General features: G+C 45.8%; 2 protein-coding genes across 6 annotated transcripts in view; one reads left to right on the top strand and one right to left on the bottom strand.

Moving 5' to 3' along the window:
• The window catches only part of Cramp1 (cramped chromatin regulator homolog 1), a 50,186-nt gene extending 44,259 nt beyond the window's left edge, over window positions 1-5,927 (bottom strand). For both annotated transcript variants that reach the window (XM_028760947.1, XM_028760948.1), the window contains exons 1-2: window positions 5,701-5,927; window positions 3,872-4,209 (exon numbers count right to left, since the gene is read on the bottom strand). In XM_028760947.1, coding sequence (XP_028616780.1) covers window positions 3,872-4,208 — 337 coding nt within the window. In that variant the 5' untranslated portion in view covers window position 4,209; window positions 5,701-5,927. The remainder of the gene's footprint in view (window positions 1-3,871; window positions 4,210-5,700) is intronic.
• Window positions 5,928-6,254: 327 nt separating this feature from the next.
• The window catches only part of Ift140 (intraflagellar transport 140), an 89,162-nt gene continuing 73,779 nt past the window's right edge, over window positions 6,255-21,637 (top strand). Inside the window, exons 1-5 of one of the 4 annotated variants that reach the window (XM_028761015.1) lie at window positions 6,255-7,073; window positions 8,675-8,852; window positions 10,207-10,428; window positions 20,525-20,646; window positions 20,777-20,919. In XM_028761015.1, the coding sequence (XP_028616848.1) occupies window positions 8,706-8,852; window positions 10,207-10,428; window positions 20,525-20,646; window positions 20,777-20,919 (634 nt within the window). In that variant the 5' untranslated portion in view covers window positions 6,255-7,073; window positions 8,675-8,705. The remainder of the gene's footprint in view (window positions 7,074-8,674; window positions 8,853-10,206; window positions 10,429-20,524; window positions 20,647-20,776; window positions 20,920-21,637) is intronic. The other 3 variants (XM_028761018.1, XM_028761016.1, XM_028761017.1) reach the window with 3 other exon arrangements.

Below are 21,637 nucleotides of genomic sequence, written 5' to 3'. Positions count from 1 at the left end.
TGACAACAGCAATTCTCAAGTTTGTGACTTTGCTATCTGAAATAATTTCTTAACAATCAAAAATATGGTTTCAAATATCAAGATGTTAAAACATCCTTTACTAGCAAAAGGCAGTCTTACCTAACACGTTAGACACTATGGAAACTATTCACTTCAACCTTAAAAGGAACTGAACTAGGTGTAGTCGAGCATGCTTTTAATCCCAGTAATCAGTAGGCAGAGGCCAGCAGGAGCTATACACTGAGCTTTCAACTCAGTAGCTGGTGTTACATTTCCTACTTACCAACTTCCTTGAACTTTATAATTTATCATGAACCTTTGAGTAATATATTGTACCTAACAGCCTGCAGTGGCAGTTCATTTGTGAATTCAAAGCCAGTCTGAGCTGGAGTTGAATTCCTGTCTCAAGAACAAAATTTTATACAGTTACGCAGTCTTGAGAGTTTCCTCTCTACCTTGGGATCTGCTACCTTCACAAACTGGTGGGGTCTTTGTCAAAAGTAGGGAATCACATGTTCAGGCTGTCTTCTATTGTAATGGATGTCACAGGGGGTGTGGCTGGAAGCAAGACAAGAGTGTATGTGTTTGCCTTCTTTTTCTTTTAAAAACCCAGATAGGGTTTTGTTGTGTACCCTTGGCTGTCCTAGAACTTGCTTAGTAGACCAGACTTGACCTTCAACTCAGATAGATTTGCCTGCCTGTCTCTGGAGTGTTGGGATTCAAGGCTATGCCACCATACCTAGCAATTTGTTTTTCTTTTTTCTGAGAAATGAACATTTTACTCAGTAGTTCAGCAGTCCATAAACTGGCCAACTAAGGAAGAGCATTGGGGGGTTCCTAGGTCCTAGCCTAGGTTCTTATGTACAGTCTCAGTAACTCTGGTTTCAGTCACAAAAGGATCCTTGAGTGTATTTGGCATGTGGCAGGACTGGAATAAGCAGATTTGTCATTTTTGACTTCAGGTAAGCTTAGGATAGAAACAAAAAAACAGTCTCTAAAGCCATTCAAGAGCAAAGTTATAGAAATGAAGAGTGCCTGCTGTGGGGACACTAAGTCTCTCTCTCTTTATCACTTAAAAAAAATGTAGAATCATACTAAAAAAATTTTATTCAAGTCAAAGTATCTACTCTTCTGTCCTCAAAGGACAGCTATGCAGAGCTAACCAGACAAGGAGGACCACCTTCTTCTCCATAAAGCGTTCTTTCCAAACTCCCATCACAATGAGACTTGGAAAGATGGAAGTCAACCAGCAAAGAAACTACCACTGCTTCAGCTGGGAGCTGCCTTCACCTATGCAAATTGTGTTTTTTTCCTAGTCAGAACTGAAAAAGCAGGTATTCCTCACTTCTTACTGACCCACCCTGGCGAGCCAAAGTGGAGATTTCCCATGAGGAGAAGGAACGCTCCTCCAGAGAGACAGTTCTGAGGGTTGGCTACACAATGTGCATAGGCATGTGGTCACACCTCATCTCTCCCAGCAGTGGACAGAGGTGACTGATGACTGAGCAAAAGTTTCTCCATAGCCAGACTGGGGATGTCCAGGGCATGGTGAACTGTATCTGAATGGCCTGCGCAACACATGAGTGGATGGAAGCTACCAAGAAAACTTACCAGGAAGGCAGGCACTGCCAAAGAAGCTGCCAGAAGAAATAGACTCTCACTGTCCTCCTAGGAGCACTAGTATAGCTTACTTTACTATAGCCACATAGTAAACAGACAAGAATCATAACCAGAGCCGGGCAGTGGTGGCGCACACCTTTAATCCCAGCACTTGGGAGGCAGAGGCAGGTGGATTTCTGAGTTCGAGGCCAGCCTGTCTACAGAGTGAGTTCTAGGACAGCCAGGGCTATACAGGGAAACCCTGTCTCGAAACCCCACTCCCCCACAAAAAAAAGAATCAGAACCAGAAGCACCAATGATCATCTAAGGGAGAAGTTAACCGGGAACCTCTTCTACCTGTGCGAACAAAAACAAACCCCTCTCATAACTACCCAGCTCCCAACCCACTGAGCACCACCTTTAATTTAGCACCCCTTCTATGCACAGTCACTTGTGAGTCGGTGTGCTTACACGACCACAGTCCTTCCCCTTCTATGCACAGTCACTTGTGAGTCGGTGTGCTTACACGACCACAGTCCTTCCCCTTCTATGTACAGAGTCACTTGTGAGTGGGTGTGCTTACACGACCACAGTTCTTCCTAGCACCCAAACTTCAAGAGGTATCAACAACTGCTATTGTTTCTTTTTTCTCAAGTGGGTACATCTTGGACAGAAAAGCAAATCTGAATGAACAAAGAGAACTGAGTGGGCAAGGACATGGTAGGTGAGGTCTCGGTAGGAGTCCACACAGGCAGGTGTTCCTGAAACACCACTACCAAAGTCACTGTAGAAGTTAAAAGAACTTAGCACGGACCCAAGAAGCTTTAGCACACCTGTATCCTCTAGTGAAAAGTGATTTTTACAAAACAATCAAGTTTTGTAAACTCATGTTTTTCTAATACCAAAATAAACTTGTGAGGTGACTTTTAGTTTTGGAAACATACCAAGTTACCTCATACTTACATCTTTAAACTGGCATACTCACTTCAGAATTCTTTTGTTGATGCCATGAGTCTGGGTGAGGCCCCCCCCCAGATCAGGATGAGGCACAAGTGAGCTTAATGGGACACTTGTGTCAGACCCTCAATACAGATCTCTATTGCCTATTGAAATATTTTCTTTTTAAAACTACCAGGATCATCTTGGTAACTTAAATCAATATTCCCAAAGAAATGAAAAAAAAACTATAATAGTTAAAGCGCTGCTATAAATAAATGTTTTGGGTTTTGTTTTTTAAATACAGAGTCTCACAATGGAGCCCTGGCTGGTCAAGACCTGGCAATGTAGACCAGGCTGGCCTCGAACTCACAGAGACCCACCTGCCTCTGCCTCCCAGGTCCTTGGATTAAAGCCGTGTTTTCATGCATGGCTGTAAGCATGGAAAACTCACTGAAAACTGATGCCCCATTTGTTATTTTTTTTAAAGTGTTATATAAGCCAACTATCAATTATATTGGTTTTGGCATGTAATCTTAGCATTCAGGAAACTGAGGCAGAAAAACTATGAACTCAAGGTCTTAGTGAATTCCAGGACAGCCTGGGCTACCAGCAGATTTTGTCTTTAAAAAGGGGGGGGGGGGGAAGGGGGGTGGCAAACTTGGTCTGAAAAGAATGTAAGAGCAAATCTCCTGCATAGGTAAAACCCAAGATGCTGAAATATAAACAGAGAAAAGCAGACAGGGAAATAAAGACATGTGAAGAACCCACATGGCACATTGGTTTGTTATTTTTTTTTTTTTTACTTTGGTAAGAGGCTTCAGGAAAGCAGTTACAGTCTCAACACAAGACAGTTAGTTCTGTGGGCTGCCCTGATAGGTCACTGTTGACTTCATCAAGTAGAGATTCTTTCTGTGTCACCAAATATACCTCAGTTGAAACTCTAAGTGTCCCAGTTCTCTGTTCTTCATACTTTCAAGCTAGGAACACTTTGGTGGAAGACAATAAGGCAAAGCCAGTCTCTGCCACCCCATCAACAGCCTCCCCAGCCCATAAATTACAAAAGCCATCTCCTTTGTTGCATTGTCACTACTTGAGGTGTGGAAATAGAGCAGGTACTTTCTCTCTGCCTATACTTGAGCTATTGTGCGTAATTTAAAATGGCAATCCGTGAAAAACTGTCAGGGACCCTCTGGGAATCTATTTCTCTTGCCCAGAGAAAGAACAATCACTGCCCCCTATATTAGTAAAAAGAGGAAAGCAACAGCCTCCAAGGAGTGGAAGGGGGCACGTGCCCCTGCAAGTGCCACCCCAGGAGGTCTTGTCAGATGCCTACCTTTTCCTCGCGGCCCGGAACCGCTGGCACCACTACTGCCCACAGCACAGGGTGCGTCCTTCCTGGGCCTCTTGCTCTGTGGTCGCACGCTGGACCTTAGGAAATGGTGCTGGTCCTGAGGGATGCCCTGCGGCGGGGACGGGGTCGGCAGCCCTCTGGGTGGTGCGGGGGCTCCGGCGGCCCGAGGGGTCTGCCCGTCCCTCTTTGTGCTGCTGCTGTCCGCCGCGTCCGCACCGCCGGGCCCCTCTCCGTCCAGCGACTCCTCATCGGCCGTCCGCTTGCCCAGCTTCTTGAGCCCTTCCTCCCCGCTGCCGGCGTCGCCCAACTTCACTGTCATCCTGTGGCGAGAGAGACGAGGAGCGGTGAGGCGGGCGGCGGGCAGAAGTTTACCGCCGGCCTCCCAACATGGCGGCCGTTGTTTGTTCCAGCGCCGCCCGCCGCCCGCCGCCCGCCTGAGGGCCCGCACAGTGCTGAGCCCGACCTGACTGGGACCCCGCCCCCGCCCTTGGATGCCCCCAACCCAGGTAGACCAACACAGCCCTGAGCCGCGGAAGGCACAGCAGCATGACCTGGCCTCTGCGCTTGGCTCCCGCTGTCCCGCCACCTACCCCAAGGCGCCGCAGCTCATGGCCCCCAGCTTGAGCCCGCCTCGTTCCCCGCACGGCCCGTGGCCCCTGGCCTCCCCACTGCTCCCGAGCCGCGCGCGATCGTGCCGCGCACCTGCCTATTGCAACGGCCTCAGAGCCCCCAGTGCTCCATGGGCCAAAACTGCCGCTCCCTCCAAAGCTGGCATGCAAGAGAGAGGCTCTGCACTCCGGGAACCTTCCCAGGCACGAGATGGGAGATGGACCGACTACACCTCTCATTCAACAAAGCCTGTTGCATGGAACAGGTTAGGGGACACCGGAAAAGTGACAGCAAACACTGTTATGTTCCAGTCGGATTTCAAGAATCGGAACTGAACTATGTAAACAATTCTGGAAACAACAAAATTCCTGCTTTAACTTCTACCACTGGCATAAAATATCGATAAACAAAATAATAGTCTGTAGCCTGGAGAAGTTACAGTCAGAATAAACTAAAGTTCAGGTACATTCCAACATCTCAAGCACAGGCTGTGTACGTGATGAAGCAGGATAGAAAAACATTGTGTTCTTCAGCAGACCCTAGGTTCAACACAACTGTTGAAAAGATTCTACATAAGAAAACCAGACAAAGCAAAGCACCAATGCTAACGAAGAAACAGACTGAAGGTAAAGACCGGGATGTAAAACTCTAAGTGACACCATAAAATGGTGCTGCCAACAATGGTGTGCAGTTTTCCTGTTTGGCACAGATCTTTCAAATACTACCTTAAGAAAACTCTGGCACAGAACAACACAAGATACAAACCCACGCTAAATGATTTTATGGCAAAAGACTTCCCTTCGAATCTATTCACTTCTAACCCCCTCTCCAAGGTTCCCCAAACCCTGTCATTGTGCTAGGGAGTGAAACCCATTCCCAGAATCAGCACTGCCAATGCCAACAAGCAAAATGCATCAGTCCAACAAGACCCACTCGCCGGCGCGCCAGGCCGTGTCCCCAGGCGCATTCCGGTCGTTCCCCGGCGGCGGTTGACTCCATAGGAGTCCGTCACCGAAACCCGTCACTTCCTGACCGTGGGAGGCGCGGGCACTGCGGGCCTCGTCCCGGCTCCACACCCTTTGTCCCATTTCGGATGGGAGACCCTTCCTGAGGAGCTGACCGCTGGCTGCACGCGGCGTAGCCCGCGAACACCGCGGCCCCTCCGCGGATCCCGTAGGCTTCCGAATGCAGCCTGCAGTCACCTTTTTCATCCACGCTTCCCGGCAGCCTGGCTCCCGGATCCCGGGCCTCCGCAGAACCGACCCGGTCCGGCAGCTCCGGCTGCGGCGAGGCCGCGACGCCGGGCTGATGGTCGTGTGTCAGACGCGGTCACCGAGCGCTGTTCCCGTCGAAGTCCTTTCAGTGGACCGGCGTGCGGCTAACAGGGCTGACGGCCCCGGTGCTGCCGCCACTCGCCCTCCCACACCCGGGACGCCGCGCTCTAAACAGTTCCGGCTACGGCGGCCGCCGGGGACATGAAGTCGGCGCCGGAGCGGGGCGGGGCGAACGTCCCGCAAAAAAGACGAGCACGTCCAGCTTTTCTGCGGGCGCGCCCAACCAGCTAGGCTGCCATTGGTCAGCAGGCGTTACGTGCGCGCGCCCGCACCGTGTACAGGGGTGGGCCCGCAACGTGGGGCGTGTTGTGACGGGAACCTCGCGCCCTTGCGGGTCGTGCGTCTCTTCCGATTGGCGAATCGACAACCAATAGGATCAGTGTGCTGATTGTGATTGGCTGAGACTATGTTGACGGATGCGTGAGAAGAAATCACCGCCTCAGCTGGGCGTCTTGAAGCGCGCGGGAACTCGGGTGGGGACTATGCACTCCGAAAACAGGTTTAGGGCCATAAATATATCGTAGCATAGCCCACTAACACGTTCCCTATTCGGAGCTATAAGGAAATGTGTTTTTAAAACTCCAACGCTTACGCATGTGGCGTTTGAAAATGAGTATCCCAGTTCGCAGGAGGTCCCCGCCCCTGGTTATCCCCTTAGCTCCTTGGCGTGGACCGTGCTACTGCGCCTGCTCTCCAGCGACACCCGCCGTTAGCTAACTCTGGCTAAAGTGCGCACGGTCGCCCAGGGAACCCGGTGCCTAGCTGCTGCAAGGTTCTGCTGAGTACTGCTTGCAGCGGTTTCCCGAGGCGTCAACGCGCCACTCTCCGAGACGGCGTCCGGTACTCAGAACGTCCCGGAGAAGCTCTCGAGCCGCGCCCTCCCATCCGTGGCGATGCAACTAAGCTCCGCGAGGTGCTGGCTGATAGCCTGCGTGATGGAGTGGGCAGGATGAACTCTGGGAGAAAAGTATCAGGAGGCTTGACGGAGCTTGCCCTTAGTAGCAAAAAGTTCTGGTCCACTCATTAGCAGGAAGCCCAAACTGTGGCCCTGAGACGGGCCTGAGACTCAGAGCTGCCTCGGGAGGTACCGTTTGTCTTCGGCTCTTTCCGCCACAAGTCGCCAGCCGTCGTTTTGGGAGGTAGTGCGGCTGTCCCTCGACTGCTTCCGCTTTCCTTAGCGGCGTTGTCCCGGCAACACGGAGGCACAGGGAATCTGGCGAAATTAGATTTCTATACCTGAGGTGCAAAGGGGCCTGGGGCTAGAGTGGGGAGTGGCTGGGGGTGGGATGGGCTCCTCCGGGATCGGCCTGGAGCCTAGATGCGTCCTGCCAGGACCCTCTGTGCTGGCTTCAAGAGAATTGTCCCTCTGCACAGTCCTAGAGCCCCCTGCTGGACTTTTGAGCTGCTGTGTAGGTCCTTCTGGATGCATTTAGTATGAAGTTGGGGGAAAATAAGAAAGCCAAAATCCTCCGCTTGGTTATAAAGATAGCATGACCTGACTGGACCACCTACACAGTCCTTCAGTAATGTCTACATGATGCAGCTAGTGACTTATTCTGGCCTAGAGAGCTAGACTTTATTTAGATCATTGGTCACTACCCCGAAAGGCTACTTTAGAACCCATCTTCTTGTTCCTGAGACTCTCTGAAAGGAGTAACTTGTGTTTAAGCCTAATTGTTAGTATGATTCCTTGGTATAATGAGTTTAACCAGCTTTCCTAAGAGTTGGTTTCATTGGAGGCACTTACCTCTAAAAATGATTGATGACTATAAAAATGAAGATCAATTGACTGGAAAAAGTGAAATTGCCCTTTTCTTGTTTTATGGCGTAGATACTTGAAACTTGTTCCTGAACTAAGGCCATTAACAGGTTTTTCAAATAACTATTTTATTGTGAGCATCTGCCTCCTAAAATTTATTTAATAGCTTTTTAATTATTTGGCCAATTCTCATTTTAAAACTTAAGTGTTCTGCTCAGTAGTGCCACATACATTTAACCCCAGCACTTGGGAGGCAGAAGCAGGTGGATTTCTGAGTTTGAGGCCAGCATGGTCTACAGAGTGAGTTCCAGGACAGCCAGGGCTACACAGAGAAACCCTGTCTTGAAAAAACAAAAAAACAAAAAACAAAAAAGCTTGTGCCACTATATTTGGCTTATTTGTGTGTGTTGTGTGTGTGTGTGTGTGTGTGTGTGTGTTTGTGTTTGTGTGTGCAGACTGCAGAAGCCAGTGTGGCATCAGATCCCAGAGGAACTGCAGTTCTAGGCAGCTATGAGCTGCTTCATGTGAGTGCTGGGAACTGTACTCACATCATCTGCAAGACTCTCTTAACCACAGAGCCATCATTCAAGCCCATGTAACAAAGTAACAAATTAAATGCAGTGCCTGCCCATTGGCTGTGGCTTTGTGGTCCTGACTGTCCTCTAGCACCTGTAAGCCACAGCTAGCAGACATTCTTGTGCTGTTTGGTTTCCGTGAAGCTGAACGATGTATTTCTCTGTACAGATATTCTTCTATGGGCAGTTTGCTTTTATTTTGTTTTAATGTGTCTGGAATGAGAATGATCAAGAATTATTTGAAACCCCCGGTTCAGCACTTTCATTCCTTGTTCAATTCTCTCTTTGATAGCAATGAATTTTACTACTTTTCCAGCACACCACGGGTCATTCCAAGTTCAAGCCTTTGCTTCTAATTTTATACTTCTCCTTAATAGAGATCTCTAACAAATAAATCTGCCTGCATTCATTTAAGAAACATTTTTAAGCTGCTACGTGTCTTTGTAGGTTTGTTTCCCTTTTATAATTCTATAAGTAGTCACTCTGGGTGGGCTTTTCCTCCCTGCAGGTTTCGTCCTTGACTAGGTCCGTGCACCATCATGGCGCTGTATTTTGACCACCGAATCAAAGCTCCAGATGCACCCAGCTCCCCCTCTCACATCACCTGGCACCCCACCCATCCATTCCTGGCAGTAGCATCTATAAGTCCGTCTTCTGGAGGCAACGTAGACATCTACCTTGAACAAGTGAGTCCCCGGAGCAACGTTGGCTTCAGCAGCTCCTAGCTCTTGTATTCTTTTCTCCTCCTGAGTCATGGAGGCCAGGAGGCAGCATAACTTAGCACTTGAGTTCTCCTAATCAGTTCTTCCTAAGGGCCAGTTATTCCCCAGCATTGAAGCCCTGATATCAGGAGTTCTTTTATCTCTGCCATAGAGGTTCAGAAGCATGCTTAGATCTGACTCTCTGCGCCCTGCATGCTGCCTTCAACTCTTCATATTGGCTCTTTGGATTTTTTCTAGATTTAATTTATGTTACGTGTATGATTCTTTTGCCTGCATGTGTATACATGCACCGGATGCATGTCATCAAGGTCAAAAGAAGGTATCGGATTCACTGGAACTAGAGTTGTAGATGGTTATGAGCTTCATATTGTTGCTGGAATTCAAAGTCAGATGTTTAGGAAGGTCAGTAAGTGCTCTGAAGTGCTAAGCCATCTCTCTAGCCCCATGTTGACCCTTTTAAACTATACTAGTTTCCTATGGCTGCTATAACAAATTACCACAAGCTAGATGATGTCCAAAAAGTAGAAAATCTTTTCTCACAGCTATAGAGGTCAGAATATCTGATGAAGATATTCATCAAGTGAATCATGAAGAGTTGGAGAAGGCGTGTACAGCACAGGGGTCAGATCTAAGCGTGCTCTTGAACCTCTGTGGCAGGATAAAAGAACTGCTCTATATGAGGGCCAGAAGATGTGGGTTTTGCTCGCCACCCAGCCTAGCTGAGGCAGTAAGCTCTAGATTTAAATGAGAGACTGTCTCAAAAATCAGGTGAGCCGATGAGATGGCTCACCAGTGAAAGTGCTTGCTGCCAAGCCCGGTGAGGTGACCTGAGTTCAGTCTGCAGCATCCACATGATGAAAGGGGAGAACCAGTTCTCTCAAGTTTTCCTCTGATCTCCATACCATTCTTGGCACACACATGTATACACACACATGCACACACACATGATAATCTTTTAACACATGTTTGTTTATTTTGTGTGAGTATGTGAACACACATGTGTACCAGGACCCTTGGAGACTAGAAGAGGGCATCAGGAGCTGGAGTTAGTGATTGTGAGCCATCTGACATGGGTGCTGGGAACTGAACTCAGGTCCTCAGGAAGAACAGCAAGAACTTATAAGTGCTGAGCCGAAGCTGTCTCTTCAGCTCCCAATAATTTTCTAATGAAAAATAATGAGGATGACTGTGGAAGATACCCATCGTTAGCCTCTAGTATCCACACGTGTCGTAATGATGTGAGTTTTATGCATTAGACAGTTTCTTGATGTACCTGTCACTTTCTACAACAGGAGGTTTTACTTCTTGTCCCACACAGGGTGAGCCTGTGCCTGACACCCACATTGAGAGGTCCTTCCAGGCCACTTCACTGTGCTGGCACCCAACAAGGCTTATCCTGGCTATTGGCTGGGAAACTGGAGAAGTGATAGTGTTTAATAAGCAGGACAAGGAGCAGCACACAGTGCCCCTGCCACACACCGCTGACATTGCCATCCTCAGCTGGAGCACCAGTGGGAGCTGCCTGGTGTCTGGAGATAAGGTGAGTACGCCATCTCCATCCTTGCTGTGCATTTAAGACGCATGTGTAAGATGCTAAGACCTGAGTGATACGAAATGTGTGGTTTCGAGGTTCAGCTGATCTCTTCAGGCATAACTGTGGATTTTTTTCCCTTTTCATTTCTTTTTTGTTTTGTTTGTTGTTTGTTTGTTTGTTTGTTTTTGTTTTGTTTTTCGAGACAGGGTTTCTCTGTGTAGCCCTGGCTGTTCTGGAACTAACTCTGTAGACCAGGCTGGCCTCGAACTCAGAAATCCACCTGCCTCTGCCTCCCAAGTGCTGGGATTAAAGGCGTGCGCCCCCTTTTCATTTCTTATTGATTGAGAATGTCTTACATGCATATAATGTATTCTGATCAAGTCTATCCCCCATTCCCTCCCCTCCAATTCCTTCTCTGTCCCCAATACTCCATTCCCTCCCAACTTTATGTGTTCTTTTTTTTTTCTTTTTTATATTTGAACCAAAACGTCAAATGTTTATTCTAAGATACCATCACGTGCCAAAGATATGTCTATAATTTTTAAATCAACATGTTAGGGGATTGCATTCATGGAGATGGAGTATCCCAGATACCAGCATGTTGGTAGCAGTCCAGAATCACCCACTTCCATGGACACCTGTTTAGTGGCCCAGAGTCTAGTTTGTCTAGATCAGGGCTCCTTACCTTGGGTGAATTTTGCCTTAGTGATGAGAGCCTTAGGAATCTTGTGTGCCCTATGGCAGAGGTTAGTGATGCTGCCCAGTGCTCTGCAATACACTGGACATTGTCTATGACAAAATGACCTTCCAGAGCTGAGAAACCTCACAATGTACACATTTAACTAAAGGTAATATATTGACATGTTTCCAAAGTTTATAAAAGTCACAGAGAGTGAAAAGACTCCACAGCTCATAGCCCACGTTCCATCTCTCCACTTTCTTCAGCCACAACCTTTTCAGGTCTTTAGAGCAGTTCAGATTCTCATTACCAGTAGCCCTGGCCACCCAGCGGGGATGCCCCTGACTTTAGCCGGTGATCTACTGCTGTGAAGAGACACCATGGCCAAGGCAACTCTTCTGAAATGAAACATTAACTGGGGGCTGGCTTCCAGACTTAGAGTTGTTACTGATCATGATGATGGGAGACAGGCAAGCATGTCTGTGGAACAGTAGGTGAGGTCTTCACATCCTGATCTGCAGGCAGCAGGCGGAGAGACACACTGAACCTGGTGTGGGCTTTTGAAACCTCAGAGTCCACCCCCAACAACCCATTTCCTTTAAGGAGGCCACACCTCCTAATCCTCCTAATCCTCTCATACAGTTTCATTTCCTGGTGACTAAGCATTTGAATGTGAGCCTATGGGAGCCATTCTCATTCAAGCCACCACACCCCTCACCCAAACTTCAGTCCTTCCGTAGCATAAGGGGAAAACATTACAATATGAAGCCTTTATCAGTGATACCCTGCAGCCTGACTAGTAAAAGGTGCTGGACCATCAGAACAAGGTGTATGAGGTACGTGTGTGCTTCAGATAACTAACTGAGAAAAGCCAGCGAGCAACTCCAGGAAACTACACAGTAGTTCCAGATATTTCACCCATTTATGTGGCCCTGACTATTTTTTTTTCCTTGACTCTTAGACAAAGCCCACAAGTTCATTGATTGTAGGAGTTTTCCCCACATGAAGCTTAGCAAGACCCTCATCGAGGACTCTATAAATATCAAAGCCTATGTCCATGTGGTGCCAGAGGGGCCTTAGAGAACTACATACAGTACCTACAGAAGTTTCCAGAACCACCTCACCTTGACTTTCTCTTCCCGTCCTCTGAAGTTGAAGAGCCTAGTGCCTAAACACACACACACAGATATTACAAGGAATACCTGTCCACCTTTCCCATAGATATCACCAGTTGTTGACACTAACATATCTACCTTTTCTATCCCTATGTGCACTTTTTTCCTGAATATTTGCAGATTCGTCACAGGTACCATGATACTTGGTACTTTATTCCTAAATACATAGGCATCCAGCACCTCAGATCTCAGACCTCACCTACATCACCACCAAGTATCAATCACATGCAATACTGTGACCACATGTGATGCAGTACTATGACCACATGTGATGCAGTACTATGACCACATATGATGCAGTACTATGACCACATATGCAATCCATTCAAAACTTCTCTTGTCTGGACCGGGAAAATAAAGCTCTTGCCATGGAAACGTGAGGGTCAGAATTTGGATCAGCAGTTGCTGGGTGTTAGAGGCACACACATTTAATCCCAGCACTTGGGAGAGAGAGGCCAGCCTTGCCTACAGGACTGGCTCCAGAAAAGCCAGGGCTACACAGAAAAACTCTGTCTTGGAAAATGAAAAAAAAAAAAAAGCTCCTAAGAACCATGTAAAGAGCCAGGTTGAGTCCTCAATGAGGGTGTTGTTAAGCTTTATGTGGGGAAAACTCTTAAAATCAGTGAACTTGTGAGCTTTGTTTAAATGTCCAGGAAAAAAAATTTGTCTCAGGGCCACATAAGTGTGTGAACACTTGTGACCATCGCCTCGGTGTGGTGGCTGCCACACCTGCTGTAACCCAGCACTCAAGCGGAACAAGCACTGCATAGAGTAGCCAGAATCAGCAAGCGCTGGGCTTCGTGAGAGATCCTCTCTCATTAAATCAAACGAAGAGCAACAGAGGAAGATATCCAGCATCAACTTTAGGCCTCTACACATAAGTAAACATATGCTCACACATGTACCCAAATACATGTGAGCATGCATATAAACACGTGCACACAACACACACCGAAAAAAAGTTTTGCTTCTTGTAGTAATGTCCATTGTATCTGTCTTTTCCTAATGTAGGGGTTAGCCAAAAGCCATACATTGCATTTAATTGTTATTTTAGCCAGTCTCAGATCTTAAATGCTCCACCCACTCTTTTGTCTTACATATTATGATTGAAATTTTGTGTCCAGACAAGTTGCTTTGCAGAGTGTCCCTTGGCTCTAATGCTTGACCATTGGTTGCCTCATGATTACTTTCAAATTAACCCTTAGGAGCAAGACTTTCTTGCTGGAAGCTTTACTCTGTTTTTCATAACAATAACAATCAACATGAACAATTTATAAAGAGGAAATATTTAACTTGTAGTTTCTGAGATTCTAATCCATGGCTGGTTGTCCATGTGGGCATGTGGTAGCATAGTACATCATGGCAAGTGTGTACCAGGGAAACATCTGTTCACATCATGACTTCTGGGGGAAAACAGCTATTCACATTATGACTTCAGAGAAGCAAAGAGAGAAACAGCCAACATCACATAGCCTTTCAAGGTCACACCTTCCATTAACTTAACTCTAACTAGCAGACCACAGCTCCTAAAGGTTCTGGGACTTAGTATTTAGCATATGGCCTTTGGAGAATATAACAAGGGTATAGTCCTTATTTGCTTAATTTTTGAATGTAGCATGCGATGCATTTTCATTTTTTCACTTTACAATATATCTTGGAGACTTTTCTATATTGGTAAGTAGGGATCTCCCATGTCCTCTTGTGTTTGGCTCTTCGTTATATAAAAATAACATAACTTATTTAGCTATCTGATAAACATTTCAGTGGCTTCTAGTCTTTTGACAAACAGACAAAAGTTACAGAAGTGCTACAGGGAAACCAGGAGGAGCCAGGGCTTACACCATTGTAAGGCTGATTTTGTCTTATTGTGGTGCTAGAGATGCCCTAGCATACCCAGGGCCTCCTGTATGCTAGGCAAGAGTTCTAGCACAAACCACTATCCCTTGCCCTAACTTTGTATTTGCCAAAACATTCTATGGGTTTAAACTAGTTCACAGCATGTGTGGTTTCCAACAAAAGGAATGCCTAGGGGTGAAAATTTTGCTTAGAAAAGTAGTGCCCCTTGGGGTCTGATGATGTAATTCAGTTATAGAGCACTTGCCTAGCATATGTGAAGCCCTGGGTTTGATGGCCCAGCAAGTCATGGCCAGCCTTTCTTTTCCTTTATTATTTTTCTCCTTCTCTCCTTTCTTTTCCTAGTATTGGGCATTGAACTCAGGGACTTGCCCACCAAGCTACACCTCCAGCCCAAGACATTACTAGTTTTTCTGTTTTTTGTTTTTGTTTTGAGACAGTCTCATGCGCCCCAGGAAGCAAAACATTTATCTTTCAAAAGGCAGTTAGTTCTTTCCTTTCATCCTGTGGGCCCTAGGTATCAAATCCAGGTCGTTAGGCCTAGCTGCAAGTGCCCTGACCCGCCCACCCTTTGTTGTCTTCCGACTTCCATACATACAGTGTGGCTCATTCAACCCCCTCCCCAGTGAATGAATGAATGAATGAATGAATGAATGAATGAATAGATGTGACAACTAAAAGTTTTGAAAGATAAACGTGGAGCTAGCTGTTGATGGTCATGTGAAGTCTGTTCCTCTTTCTCTAGAGGATGAGCATCCTTTCTACAGAGTGTTTGTGTTTCTTTTTCCTTCACGTCATTTATCCATTTTTCTTTCCCTTTCTCTCTCCCCTCCCTCCCTTTTTTTTTTAATTCTCTCATATAATACATCCAAACCTAGTTTCTCCTCCCTCCACTCCTTCTAGTTCTCCCTCTCTACCTCCCTTTTCCCCCAGATCTTGTCCTCCATTTCCCTTTAGAAAAGAGCAGACCTCCCAGGGATGTCAACCAAACACTCAGAGACAGCCCTGCTACTCCTACTGTTAAGAGTTTCACAAGGACAGCAAGCTATATAACCATAATAACATATACTCCTCTCTCTCTCTCTCTCTCTCCCTCTCTTTCTCTCTCTCTCTCTGAGATACCATGACCACAGCAATTCTTTATAAAGGACAACATTTCATTGGGGCTGGCTTACAGTTTCAGAGGTTCAGTCCATTATCCTCTTGGTGGGGAGCATGACAGCATGCAGACAGACATGGTCCTGGAGCAGGAGTTGAGAGTTCTACGTCTTGATCCACAGGTAGCAGTTGGAGACTGTGTTACACTGGCCAGACTTGAGCATATATGAGACCTCAAAGCCCACTTTCAGTGACACACCTCCTCCAACAAGCTACACCTCCTAAGTGTCAGTCTCTGTGGCCAAGCATTCATACACATGAATCTGTGGGGGTCATACCTGTTCCAACCACCACATTGGTTTACTTGCTTCACTGTCAGCCAGTGGAAGCTTAACGCAGAGTCACAACAGAATTTTTTTGCCCTCTGTCAGAGTCAGGGTCATATAACTGTCTGAATGAGTAAAACATATTGTTCCTGAGTATATTTCTAATAGACTGACAGCCCCAGCCCTAACTCATTAATTCTTAAATGTGCTCTGCTGTCTCTTAGCAAGGAAGAGTAGTGTCATATACATGAATTCAGTACTGTCCTTGCAGTCTTTCTATGAATTAGTCTGTTCCAAAGTTAGTGATTTGTTGTAAGAAACTGGCATTTATGTCCGATAATTTCTTCTCCAAATCAGCAACTCAGAAATCTGAATGTATATGGATGTTTAGGAACCCATCTAAGATGTCATTTGGGAGCTAATTAAAGTCAGAGATATGAATGTCTCACAAGTCGTAGCATACACAGCCCTGAGCCCACCTACTTTTCTTCACACTTCTCAGCTCTGGGAAAGTTTCATTTTTCTATCTTTTCATGTTTTTTCTCACTGTACAAACATTTTTAAACTTTTTAAAAATTATTTATTTTATGTATATATAAGTACACTGTAGCTGCCTTCAGACACGCCAGAAGAGAACATCAGATCTTATTGCAAATTGTTGTCAGCTACCCAATGGTAGCTGGTTGTGGCAGATGGTTGTGGTTTCTGGAAATTGAACTCAGGACCTCTGGAAGAGCAAACAGTGCTCTTAACCACTGAGCCATCTCTCCAGCCCCAACATTTTAAAACTTTTAAAAAAATAATTTCTAAGTCAATCAGTGGTGACCCACAGCTTTAATCCCAGCACCTAGGAGACAGAGGCAGGTGGAGCTCTGATTTTGAGGTCAACCTGGTCTACAGAGTGAGTTTCCGGACAGCCAGTGCTACTCAGAGAAACCCTGTCTCAGAAAATAAACAACAAAAACAAGAATGATTTCTAAATACTTTTCCTATCTTCATAAAGCTGGCAGAGTCATCAAGAGTCAGTTTTGTTAAATATACTCTCCTAGTGTATGTGTGCTCACGCTTCACGCTAACTTGGATCTTGCATAATCTGTCTTGGAGGCCAAAGTTGTTTCTTTTGAAGTCCACATGATTTGAAAATCCTTTTTCTGCCTACAATAAAGTGGTGTCACTCTGGAGTTTGGGATGTTGATTGACAGGAGGGCAGCACACAGAGTTCATATTGCTGCTGGCCCTGAGCAGAGAAACAGGCCCTGGAGAGTGCTTGAAAATCAGGGTCAAGACATGGAAACTGAGATATGGCCTTCTGCCAAAGCTTGACCTCCGTTCCCCAATCAGGAAGCCCTGTTCAGCCCATCGTGGTGGAGTCTTCCAGACTGAATGCAGTTTCCCTGCCACTTAGATTTGAGTTTCCAATGCTTTCAGTGGTGAAAGAACCAGGATGTCTTGGAGTCATGTCCGGGGACCTCAGGATAGCTAGGTAGGCAGTGGTGGCACACACCTTTAATCCTAGATCTCGGGAGGCAGAGGATCACAGAGGATCTCTGTGAGTTCTAGCTCAGCCTAGTCACTAGAGTTAATTCTGGGATAGCTAGGAGTACACAATGAAACTCTGTCTGGGAAAAAAAAAGAAAAAAGAAAATGCCTTGAGACAACTGGAAATGCCCCAGTGATCAGAGCTGGAAGAGTCTGAACAATAGAGTAAACTGCATTTAGATTATAACCAAAGCAGAAAATAAATATTCTAGAGTTCATACTGATATAAAAATGCTCTTATCAGTAAACAAATGATGGAAAAGAGACAAATCTCTTATGTTGAAGCAGACCAAATAATTTATGTTGATACTTCATCCATGAGGGATGTCTTATTTAGGTTTTCTCTTGCTGTGAAAAGACACCATGAGCACAAGAACTCTTATAAAGGAAGCATTTAATTGGGGCTGGCTTATAGTTCAGAAGTTTAGTCCATTGTTGTCATGGCAGGAAGCATGGCAGCCTGCAAGCAGCAGGAAGAAGCAGTGAGGCACTAGGCCTGGCTTGAGCTTCTGAAACCTCAAAGCCACACACTTTCTCCAAAAAGGCCTCACCTCCTTAGAGTACTCCTCCCTATGGGTCTATGGGAACCATTTTTATTCAGACCACCACAAGGAAGTAGAATATAATAACTCCCATCCCTTAAGTGAGAAATGCACATTGCATACTTCTTTCTCATGTATATAGCATAAAAAGAGAGGAAAAAGACTCATTTTACAATGGATAAAAGCTATTCTACGGGGTATCAAGGACAATATTCACAGTGATGAAGTATGTTCATGGTAAGGATTTTCCAGTCGGGAACTGTCCCTCTGGTCTTTCCCCAACAAACATATAACCCCCATCCAGTTACAAGAAAATATCAGATAAATCCTAGTGGAATAATGTTCCTGAGCAGCCCCTTAAAACTAAGCCAGCAAGGAATACCCAAGGGACTCACAGCCCACAGGAGCCTAAGAAGATATGACAGCTCAATGCCACGTGGAATCCTAGGTAGGCTCCTGGGACAAACAAGGGATATTAAGAGTAACAAGAACTCTGAGTGAAGTAGTGTGGACTTAGTTGGTGGTAATGTAAACATTAGCTCATTAATTCCATACAAACGCTTTCTTTGGTGTCCGTGGCAGTGCTAGAGATTGAATTCAAGGCTTGTGTGCACTGAAAAAGCACTACTGTTGAGCTGTATTCCCAGCCCTAACTCATTAATTCTAAGAAATGTACCTTATGGATTAGTAGCAGGGGAAACTGGTGTCAAATACAGGAACTCTGTACTGTCTGTGTAATCTTCCTGTAAATCAAAATCTGTTGTACAGTTACCAGTTTATTCTAAGGCATGTGACAGCTGCTACCTCTAGAAGTGACATAGGGAAGGGCCGAAGATCAGAGTTGCAATTCCATGAATACTTTTGAATAATTTCACATTTCGATAGTGCACACATAGTACAGTGATTTTTTTGAATGAAAATCACCATCCAGTGGGAAAAGGACAGCATTTTCAACAAGTGGTAGTGGTTCAACTGGAGGTCAGCATGTAGAATGCAAATCGATCCATTCTTATCCCCTTGTACAAAGCTCAAGTCCAAGTGGATAAAGGATCTTCACATAAAACCAGATATACTGAAACTAATGGAAGAGAAGATGGGGAAGACCCTCGAATACCTAGGCACAGAGGAAAAGAACACCAATGGCTTATGTTCTAAGATCAAGAATTGACAAATGGGGCTGGAGAGATGGCTCAGTGGTTAAGAGCACTGACTGCACTTCCAGAGGTCCTGAGTTCAAATCCCAGCAACCAGATGGTGGCTCACAACCATCTGTAATGAGATCTGATGCCCTCTTCTGGTGTGTCTGAAGACAGCTACAGTGTATTCATATATAATAAATAAATAAATCTTTAAAAAAAAAAAGAATTGACAAATGGGACCTCATAAAATTGCAAAGCTTCTGTAAGGCAAAGGACACTGTCAATAGGACAAAACGACAACCAACATCTTGAGAAAAGATCTTTACCAATCATACATCTGATAGAGGGGTAATATCCAATACATACAAAGAACTCAAGAAATTAGACTCTAGACAACCAAATAACCCTATTAAAAATGGGGTACAGAGCTAAACAAAGAATTCTCAGCTGAGGAACCTCAAATGGCCGCGAAGCACCTTAAGAAATGTTCAACATCCTTAGTCATCAGGGAAATGCAAATCAAAACAACCCTGAGATTCCACCTCACACCAGTCAGAATGGCTAAGATGAAAAACTATAGCAGATGCTGGCGAGAATGTGGAGAAAGAGGAAGACTCTGTCATTGTTGGCAGGATTGCAAGCTGGTACAACCACTCTAGAAATTAGTCTGGCAGTTCCTCAGAAAATTGAGCATAGCATTACCTGAGGACCCACTCGTGGGCATATACCCAGAAGATGTTCCAACATATAACAAGGACATATGCTCCACTATGTTCATAGCAGTCTTATTTATAACCAGAAGCTGGAAAGAACCCAGATGTCCTTCAACAGAGGAATGGATACAAAGAATGTGGTACATTTATACAATGGAGTATTACTCAGCTGTTAAAAACAATGAATTCGAGAAATTCTTGGGTAAATAGATGGAACTAGAAAATATCATCCTGAGCGAGGTAACCCAATCACAAAAGAACACACATGGTATTCACTCACTGATAAGTGGATATTAGCCCAAAAGCTTAAAATAGCCAAGATTCAACTCACAGACCACATGAAGCTCATGAAGAAGGAAGACCAAGTGTGGGTGCTTCGGTCCTTCTTAGAAGGGGTAACAAAATACTCAAGGGAGCAAATATGGAGACAATTCCACCTGGGTATCCATCCCATGTGCAGTCACCAAAGGTAGACACTGATGTGACTGCCAGGAAGTGCATGCTGACAAGAGCCTGATATAGCTATCTCCTTAGAGGTCTGCCAGAGTCTGACATACTCAGAGGCAGATGCTCAGAAGACTGAAGGAGCTGAAAGGGTTTGTGGCCTCATGGGGAGACCGACAATACCAACCAACAGAGCTCCCCTAGGTCTAAATCACCAGCCTGGGAGCACACAGGGAGGAACCCATGACTCCAGCTGTACATGTAGGGGAGGATGGCCCTGTTGGGCATAGGTGGGAGAGGAGATCCTTGGTCCCATGAAGGCTGGACATCGAATGTGGGGGAATTCGAGGGTGGGGAGGTGGAAGTGGGGGGGTATGTGGGGGCACATCCTCATAGAAACAGGAGAGGGGGGATGGGATAGGGGGTTCCTGGGCGGGGTGGGGAATGGAGTAAGGGGATAACATCTGAAATATAAATATAATATCGAATAAAATAAAAATCACTAGTGTTTTGCTTCTCCATTTCTGTTCACCTCCAAGTAGGGAGCTTTCTGTAGGGAAGTGTTCCTCACAAATGTTGTTGGCCTCTTGCAGCTTGGTGTCCTGCTCCTGTGGAGACTGGACCAGCGAGGCCGAGTACAGGGGACACCACTCCTGAAACATGAATATGGGAAAGCACTCACTCATTGCATCTTCCGGCTCCCCCCTCCTGGGGAGTAAGTATGAAGTCTCATGTGGTTTGGCATGTGTCTCCCTTCATCCTAGGGGTGGGGTATATGACTGACCCATGTGGACCCAGCCCCAAGTCATTCTGGGAATCTTGACTGCTATATTCTTTACTCTCAGGGATCTGGTTCAGTTGGCAAAGGCAGCAGTAAGTGGGGATGAGAAAGCCCTGGACATGTTTAACTGGAGAAAAAGCAGCTTTGGAAGTTTCCTGAAGACGGGATCTCAGGAGGGGCTGTATTTCTTTGTCAGTCTCATGGATGGTGAGCAACTTGAGATGTGATTGTAGAATCGGAAGGATGTGAGGGAGGCTTGGCTCGGGCTGAAGGCTGACAGCAGTGCTGCAGTGTGGAAGGGAGGCAGACCACAGTGCAGAGAACTTTGGATGCTAGGCTCCCTCAAAACACTCTCCTGCTTAGATGTTGCTGTGCTTTGCTCTAGCAGACATGAGGACAGGCTATCTTAATTTGTGTTGAAGGGTTTTCTTCTTTAAATTTTGTTTTGTTTGATTTTTTGCTTTGTTTTGAGATAAGGTCTTACTATGTAGCATAGGCTTGTCTCTAATCTATGATCTTCCTCCTGCTAAAATCTCCTAAATGTTAGGATCGCAAGCGTCCGCCAACTATGCCCAGCTCATGAGGAAGGTTTTAGGATTTTTGTTTGGTTGATTGGTTTGTTAATTCGTTTTTGTTTTGTTTTGTTTTGTTTTTTTCCATTGGTTTTGGTTTGGTTTGAGGGGGGTTGCATTTGGTTTTTGAGACAGAATCTTACTACTCTGTGCCCATGGTAGGCCTGAACTGTGCTGTGTAGACCAGACTGGTCTACAACTTAGAGATCACCTGCCTCTACCTCTCAAGTCTGAGATTAAAGGGGTACACCACCACCACACAGAGATTACTATTAAGCGCCATCTGTTGATTGTATTGTTTTCCTAGTGTGTGTGTGTGTGTGTGTGTGTGTGTGTGTGTGTGTGTGTGTGTG

This window comes from Grammomys surdaster, unplaced genomic scaffold, assembly GCF_004785775.1.
Source record: "Grammomys surdaster isolate TR1022 unplaced genomic scaffold, NIH_TR_1.0 126612, whole genome shotgun sequence".
NCBI classification, from domain to species: Eukaryota; Metazoa; Chordata; class Mammalia; order Rodentia; family Muridae; genus Grammomys; species Grammomys surdaster.
Note: the sequence above shows the minus strand (reverse complement) of the source record. Positions and strands in the feature narration are given on the sequence as shown.